Source organism: Vitis vinifera, chromosome 14 (assembly GCF_030704535.1).
Source record: "Vitis vinifera cultivar Pinot Noir 40024 chromosome 14, ASM3070453v1".
Taxonomy (NCBI): Eukaryota; Viridiplantae; Streptophyta; class Magnoliopsida; order Vitales; family Vitaceae; genus Vitis; species Vitis vinifera.
The window spans coordinates 2,221,127-2,230,254 of NC_081818.1; the positions used below are offsets into that span (position 1 = coordinate 2,221,127).

General features: G+C 33.6%; 1 protein-coding gene across 1 annotated transcript; it reads left to right on the forward strand.

Annotated features, from left to right (window-relative positions):
- The first annotated feature begins 202 nt into the window (after positions 1 to 202).
- LOC104881356 (UPF0481 protein At3g47200-like) lies at positions 203 to 6,091 on the forward strand. The gene is made up of 2 exons (XM_019224799.2): positions 203 to 1,730; positions 5,971 to 6,091. The coding sequence occupies exon 1, from the start codon at positions 213 to 215 to the stop codon at positions 1,707 to 1,709; it is 1,497 nt and encodes a 498-aa protein (XP_019080344.1). The 5' UTR covers positions 203 to 212; the 3' UTR covers positions 1,710 to 1,730; positions 5,971 to 6,091.
- Positions 6,092 to 9,128: the final 3,037 nt, after the last annotated feature.

The window sequence follows — 9,128 nt, forward strand, 5'->3', positions numbered from 1 at the left end:
GAACTAAATATAACCTAAACAACCTATTAATTTGAGGTTTGTTGTTGTTGAGTTTTTTTTTTACTTAAATTTAAATAATATTTAATTTAATTTAATTCTAAATATAACTTAATACTATTAAGTTGTTTATTTTTATTAAATATTAAGTATTAATAGGTGGAGTTGGGTTGAGGTTGTGTTTTAGTTATTTTAAAAAGTGGTGATCCAATTCCATGGGAGAGGGGCAAGAAAGGAGGAACGTTGGAGAGAAAGAAGGCGGTCAACCAAGCTGGAACAGTGGCGAAACTGGCCCCGAGCCTAAGGAGCATAGGATTGACATTGTTGAAATCAATCCTACGGTGAAAAATTGGAATCGGTTCATCCAAAAAGCAAAAGAAAGGATTCAATCTCAAAGTCAATGGCCAAGGATACCAAAGGTTCCTCAGATGCTGAGGGGGACCCAGGATTTCAAGAAATTCTACGAACCGAGGGTAATTTCATTGGGTCCTTACCACCATGGCAATCCCCACCTTCGCCCAGGGGAAATGATCAAGCCCCTATTTGCCCAAAAATTCCTGGCTGATAGGAACCAGGACATCGATGCTTTGTACACAAAAATTGAAAGTAATATCGAGGCAGTGAAGAAGTGCTATGATTGGAGTAGTACAAGCGAGTATGATGATGAAGCACTCGCCTGGATGATGCTTCTGGATGGGTGTTTTTTACTACAATTCATTTGCGGTACAGGTATGAAAAACTTTCTTAGATATCACCAAATAGGTTTTGTGGAGCTGGACTTGTTCCTGCTTGAGAACCAACTTCCTTTTGGAGTCCTCAAGTTGATTTTTGAGGGAACAAGTTTACCAGTGGAAGAGACGATTAAAGAATTCGTCACTAACACCATAAGGCCAGAAGGGTCGACATCAGAAATACAACTTAAAGAGGAGTACAAAGAGCCCTCTCATCTCCTCGACCTCTTGCGAAGTGCTCGCCTAGGTAGGTATAAAAAGATTAGCAAGCAAGAACTAGGGAGTCAACCGGAACAAGAGCAGGAAGCTGGAAAAAAGGGAGAGTCGTCGTCGTCTCGAGGAAGAGATGGAGGGTTCTGTTGCCCATGGAAAAAAGGCAAACAACAAGGCAATTGGCCGTCTTTTCGACACATCAAGGAGCTTAAAGCTGCCGGGATCCATCTCCAACCGAGTGCAACGAGTTCCTTGACAGACATTTATTTCAATTCCTACTTCTTCTATGGCTACCTGAAACTTCCCCAAATAATCGTTGATGACTCTACGAAGCCCAAGTTCTTGAACATTGTAGCCTATGAAATGTGTCCAGATGCCCCAGATGACTATGCGGTCACTTCTTATGTATGCTTCCTTTACGAGCTCATTGATCATGCAGACGATGTGAAGGAGCTGAGATCTAAGCACATTCTCTACAACTGTCTTGGCTGCGATGAAGATGTGGCCAAAATTTTCAACGAGATCGGCAATGACTTGGTAGATCCCGATGCTTATAAAGAAGTGAAAACTAGTATTCAGAAACACTACGACAAGAGAGTGAATATTTGGATAGCTAAAGGCCTTCACGAACATTTCAGGTCTCCATGGACTATCATCGCTTTCATTGCTGCTGTTTTGATACTACTTTTTACTGGGGTTTCGACCTACTACGCTCTTCCCGATAAATCTTCTTATCGGGTTTCAGACCTACTTCGCTCTTCCCGCTAAATCCAAGTGAGTCATGGTAATATATATCTTCAAATTGATAAATGGTAGTTTTTTCTATTCATTCTTTCATTCGTTCATGTACAGAGAATATATAGAGGGTAATCACCATTCTAAGAATGGGAAAGAATGATACAAGGAAAGAATGATATAGGAAATAACAATTAATATTCTAATATCTCAACTTTCCTAATATCTCAATATTCTTAATATCTCAACTTTCCTAATATTTAAACATTCCTAATATCTCAACACTAAATAATATAAGGAAAGAATGATATACGGAAAACATTCCTAATATCTCAACACTTCCCCTCAAGTTGGTGCATAGATGTCACACATGCCCAACTTGTCTAAAAATTTTGAGAACACTTGACTTGAGACAACTTTGGTGAGGATATCGGCCAATTGATCTTCTGATCGAATCTTAGGCAATTCCACAATCTTATCATCCAAATTTTCCTTAATGAAGAATCTATCCACCTCGACATGCTTTGTACGATCATGTTGTACTGGATTATGAGCAACGTCACATGCGACTTTATTGTCACAAAACAATCGAATTGGTCGCCTAGATAAGTAACCTAAATCCTGTAAGAGAAGTCTTAGCCATAATGCCTCACAAAGTCCTAGAGTCATACCTCTAAATTCTACTTCTGCACTTGAACGAGCGACGACATTCTGCTTCTTACTTTTCCATGTCACAAGATTACCACCTACAAAGGTAAAGTAACCAGATGTAGATTGCCTATCATCCACTGCACCGGCCCAATCAGCATCAGTATATACTTCTATACTCTGATGATTAACATTTTTAGCGAACAAAATTCCCTTCCCAGGAGCATTCTTCAAATACCTCAAAATACGCATAACTGCATTCATATGTTGCTCTTCAGGATTATGCATGTATTGACTCACTACACTCAATGCATAAGCAAGATCTAGTCTTGTATGAGCTAAGTACATTAATCTCCCTACAAGTCTCTGGTATCTTCCCTTATCCGTTGATACTTGATTAGGCTCAACACACAATTTCAGACCTTCTTCTATTGGTGTATTAACAGGTTGACATCCCGACATTCCAGTCTCCTGTAAAAGATCTAAGGCATACTTTCTTTGAGACAGAAAAATTCCTTCACTTGATCGATAAACTTCAATCCCAAGAAAGTATTTCAGAGGACCTAGATCTTTCATTTCGAATTCTTTAGATAGATAATTTTGGAGAGCTTTTATTTCTTTAGGATCATTTCCTGTAACTACCATGTCATCCACATATACGATGAGTGCGATAATCTTACCATGTTGCTTTTTCAGGAACAAAGTATGATCTGAATTACTTTGATGATAGCCAAAAGCTCTCATTGACTTTGTGAACCTTCCAAACCATGCTCTCGGGGATTGCTTCAACCCATACAATGACTTCTTCAATTTGCACACCTTCTGACATTGCTTTTCTGACACCATGCATCCTGGTGGAAGATCCATATATACTTCTTCAGATAACTCGCCATGCAGAAAGGCATTTTTCACATCGAATTGTTGTAATGGCCAATCTAGTTTTGCAGCTAAAGACAGTAATACTCGAACTGTGTTGATCTTAGCTACAGGTGCAAATGTCTCTGTGTAGTCAATTCCATAAGTTTGAGTGTACCCTTTTGCTACCAGTCTTGCTTTAAATCGTTGAATACTACCTTCTGCCTTGTACTTCACAGTATAGATCCAACGACACCCAACTGGCTTCTTTCCTGGTGGACATTCTACGAGTTCCCATGTTTCATTCTTCTGCAATGATTTCATCTTTTCATTCATGGCTGCTTTCCACCTTGGAACAGCTAAGGCTTCCTGCACACTGTTAGGAATAGCTACAGTAGATAATTGATTTACAAATGACTTATTTGATTCAGACAAACGATGGTTAGACACATAGTTGCTCATTGGATATTTGACTTTGGTAGACAATTCAGGTTCATATGTAGGTTTAGGAATACCTCTATTATGACGGTGTGGTAACTGTTTCATGAATGGATCAGGTTCCAAATTAAGAACACCTTCAACAGACGACGATTGGTTTGGTATTTCAGTAAAGACATTTTCGAACCCAAATTGTTGACCACTCATATCCAACTCACCCGCTTCTTGGTTCACTAGTTTAGATTGTCCAGATTCATTCTCCTTAGAGATATGATAATCATAATCGAGAGTCTGAATTTCCTTATGGTACTCCCCCTGAAGTTCAGACTCAGATGAAAAATACATCGAATCTTCATGAAACACCACATCCATTGTAATATACATTTGTCGAGTTGGAGGATGGTAACATCGATATCCCTTTTTGTGCAATGCATATCCAACAAACACACATTGCAATGCATGGGAAGTTAATTTGGTGCGTTGGTGTTTGTGTAGATGCACAAATGCCACACAACCAAAAACACGAGGAGGTAGATTTGGGACAGTTGGGGCAACTACGATATTAGTAAGAGCTTAGAGAGGTGTTTGGAAGTTAATTGAGTTAGAAGGTACCCGATTAATCAAGTATGCGGCAGATGTGATTGCTTCTCCCCAATAAGATATCGGTGTTTTTGCTGCTATCAAGGAAGCACGAACAACCTCTAACAAGTGCCGATTTTTTCATTCAGCGACTCCATTTTGCTGGGGTGTATTGGAACAAGTAGTCTGATGAATGATGCCATGTCCTTCCAAATACTTTTGAAGATCAAAACTTTGATATTCTCCACCATTATCACTATGCAGAACCCGAACCTTTGCATTGTACTGAGTTTCAATCATTTTATGAAAATTTTGAAACAACAAGTTCACTTCATCTTTGGTCTTCATCAAGCATAGCCATGTCATTCTGGTACAATCATCAATAAAAGTAACAAACCAACGTGAGCCACTCAAAGTTGGGACTTTGGATGGGCGGCCCCAAACATTAGAATGTATAACCATAAAAGGAAACGGACTTTTGTTCAAAATTAACGGAAACGAAACACGATGGCTTTTAGCCAATTCACAAATATCACAATGGAAACCAGAAATATCACTCTTTGCAAACAAACTAGGAAACAATTTTTTTAAATAACCAAAGGAAGCATGTCCCAGACGTCGATGCCACAACCAAATTTCAGACTTTTTCTTCTCCCCCTCAGATCCATCTGCCATCAAGGCTTGTTGCAACTTATTTGAATCCTTTGACTGCAAGTCCAAGTAATAGAGTTTTCCCCGCTTAATACCCCAACCAATCGTCTGTCTTGTTTGGATGTCCTTAATCACACAAAATTCAGGCCAAAAAATGACAATACAAGATAAGGCTGCGGTGATTTGAGAAACTGACAAAAGATTGTAATTTAAAGATGGAACAACTAAGACAGAATCCAAATTCAAAGTATCAGTAAGAGTTAAGGATCATTCCCCAATGACTGGGGTTATGTTACCTTTGGCTGTGGAAACAATTTTTTGTGAGGAAGGTCTAAGGGGTGAAACCTGTCTAGAATCAAAAGTCATATGATCTGTAGCACCAGAATCAATTATCCTTGCACTATTAATAACAGGTGTAAAAGTATTTAAAAACTTACCACCATGATTTGTAGCGGCTACCAATGTAGAGGCTTTCTCAGCAACATTAGCCTCTGTTTTTATTTCGGCAACAGTTGCAATCGAGGTTTTCTTGGAATCCTTCTTCCGTTGATCAAGATTATTATCATTAATAACAAAGTGTTGATAGCCTAAACATGATCTAAAGGTCCATAGTTCAAACCCTCGGTTCCTCATTGTTTTCCTGGTCATACCAAGAGTCGTTGCTTTGAAATTGTGGCATATCCAGATTGGTGGGATCAATCTTATTGTAGTGAGTGCATTTGAAGGTTGACTTATCAACATTAGGGCTTGTCTTAGGATGGATGATCGCTGTCGGACTACCATAGCGACAAAATATCTAGGATTTCAGTTCCATGGCTCTGATACCATCTTCAAATTGATAAATGGTAGTTTTTTCCATTCATTCTTTCATTCGTTCATGTACAGAGAATATATAGAGGGTAATCACCATTCTAAGAATGAGAAGGAATGATACAAGGAAAGAATGATATAGGAAATAACAATTAATATCCTAATATCTCAACTTTCCTAATATCTCAATATTCCTAATATTTCAATATTCTTAATATCTCAACTTTCCTAATATTTAAACATTCCTAATATCTCAACACTAAATAATATAAGGAAAGAATGATATACTGAAAGCATTCCTAATATCTCAACAATATATATGGGTTAATTATGAATGTGATGTGTTTTTTTCTTGTTTGGTGTGTATGATTGTTGTATCACTGGATTTCATGGACGCAATATTATTAGTCTTTTCCTCCCCATGAGTTTGCTATAATCTATATAATATATGTTTGAACTCACAATTTCCAGCTACCTTCTTTGTATTCTTTTTCATAGACCAGCATCATAGATAACAAACTATCCACATAGAAAATTTTCAGTTAACGGTGTGTAATTCCGTGGATGGGATTGAATATTCAACACACAATTGTTTTTTCGAATAAGAAAATTATGGATATATTAAAATCATAATTTTGATATATCTATATATATATATATATATATATATATATATATATATATATATTTAGAAAAGCAATTAAAAACTGCATTTTTTAATGAAGTCTTCTGATTTTTATTGATTTTTTTTTTTCAAATTTCCAACTTTTTTAAGAAATCTTCTAATACTCTTGAATTCTTCAAGAGATTTTTAATCTTCTATCTCTTTAAGGCTCTAGGACATTTCTTTATAAAAATACGTACATTCATTTGGAGATCAACTAGGGCTCCATTAGACCCTATGTTGGTCTAAATATTCATTTTGCGAACCTTGGGAATGGATTTGAGGCATTTGCCTACCTTGAAATGTGATTTACAATCCCCACACATTATCCTTAAGAAAAATATATACATTCTTCACAAAAATACATACACTTTTTTGGAGGCTAACCTTGATCCCATTAGATTCTATTTAGATCTAAATATTTATTTGGGGATCTTTGGAATGAAGTTAAGTCATTTTTCTATCTTGAAATGTGATTTAGAACCCCATGTACATCTTTAAGAAAAATAAGTATATTCCTCACAAAAATACGTATGTTTTTTTAAAAGCCAATCGTGACCTCATAGGCCTTATTTGAGTCTAAACATTCATTTGGGGAACCTTGGGAATGGATTTAAGCTCTTCGTCCACCCTAAAATGTGATTTGCAATCGCACGTATATCTTTAAGAAAAATATATACTTCTTTTAAAAAAAAAGTGTGTACATTCTTCACAAATATATATATATATATATATATATATATATATATATATATATATATATATATATATATATTTGATAGCCAACCAAGGCTCCAATAATCCCTGATAAAAATATATGTATTTTTTAAAATGATGTATGTAGTTTAACAAATATAAGAAAAATTAATTAAGGGGAAATTAATGTAAAATATTAAATACAATTTTTTTTTTTATGAAAAATATATTTTCTTTTATATTTTATGTTAATAAAAAATTAAAGGTTTTAACAAAGCAAAAGGTTAGAACCAGAAATTAAGTTAAAACCATAAGAAAAAAAAAAATAAAAGCACCATCACTTACTAATATTTGATTTGAAAAAATAAAAATAAAAATAATAAAAATAATAAAATAGTGTTACAAAGATATTCTTACTTTCACATGTAATAAGATTTAAAAAATAAATAAATATTTTATTTGACATTAATATAAAAAATCTTATATCATAAACCTCTAAATAATAAAATAAATTTTCTAAATTTAAACCTTAAACCATTAAATGTATTATTATAATTAATATTTAAAATCATCAAGTATATTACTTTTGGGATAATATTTTCATTTTTGTTCATTATATATTTATGTTTTTATTTAATTTCTTATTATTAGCTATTTATTATATATTATTATTTTAAGTTTAATATATCCAAAAAATAATTAAAATCAATAAATACGGAGAGTGAAAAAATTTGAAATTAAAGAGGTTTTATAAGAGAATACATGAGCATATTAAGAGAAATGGTAAAAGAAAGAAAGAAAAATAACAATATTTTTAAATGTGATAGGTGGCAATTGATAGGATGGTTAAGGATGGTAATGAGACAGGTTTTTTCGGATACTCGTCCTGTCCAGGCCCTAATGGGACGGATTTGAAATTTAAATAAACGGGTTTGAGATATTTTTAAAGCTTGAGATAAGTTTGGGGCAAGTTCGGGTATTATCTTGTCCCATCCCGTCACACCTTGATTATATATAAAATTAATTTTAAAAATTAAATTAAATTAATTTTTATTTTCTTATTTTTAATATATAGATAATAATAATAATAAATTTTCAATAAATAAGTTTTAAAAAAATTATAATAATTCAATTATTTATAAAATATATTTATTTTAATGTTTTTTAGAAATTAAAATAATTTTTTTAAAAGAATTAAAATTTTTTCAAAAAAGGGTTAAATGGGTAAGGCGGAACGGGTATGAGAATTTCTCATACCCGCCCGCATTATTTAATTTTTTTAATGGGACAACGATGAAAGTTATTTTGAATAAACGAGACAAGGTTGGGATGAGAGCTACTCATCTTAAACATGCCTTGTTGCCTTTCCTAGTGAAAGAGGAAAAAAAAAAAAAAAAACAAAAGCCAAAAAACAAAAAAAGGAAAAAAGTAGGAACATGTTTTTTTCCCAAATAGAAAACGTAAAAGTAAAGTCCAACAATTTTTTTTTTTTTGGTTATATATATAGCATGGTGGGGAGGGTATATTCCATATTACATGAGACTTCCATGGCGGGGAAGGTATATTTCATATCACAAACTTACTCAATTGTGTTTTTCCTTTTAGGATATGGAAGGGCTTTCCTTATGCCCAAGAAATGCATAGATTCAATTGAAGAAATTGAGGAATATGGTTGTTCTTTTTTTTTTTTTTTTTTTTTTTTTTTTTTTTTTTTCTTTTTTTCCTTTTTTCCTTTTTTAATAATAGATGAGCCAAGGTGGAACTCAGGTGGAACACATTGGTTCCAGTCATTTTCTTGGGCAAAGATATGTCCAGGATATGGGAAAGGGGCATTAAATTAAATATCTTTTGAAAAGTTTATTATAATCATTTCACACAATATAAATTTCACTAAATTTTTCGAACTAAGGTTCTCTGATAATTACTTTATAATAATAAAATTAATTCTTACATTACATGTAATATTCAAATTTAAAAAATCCAATCTCAAATAATTTAATAGCTAAATTTAAATTTAATTTTTGAAACTCCAAGTTTCGAAATGTGACTTGGCAAGAATTTAAAGTACTGATTTTCGACTAACTTTTCACAAATTTTGCCTAATTAAATAA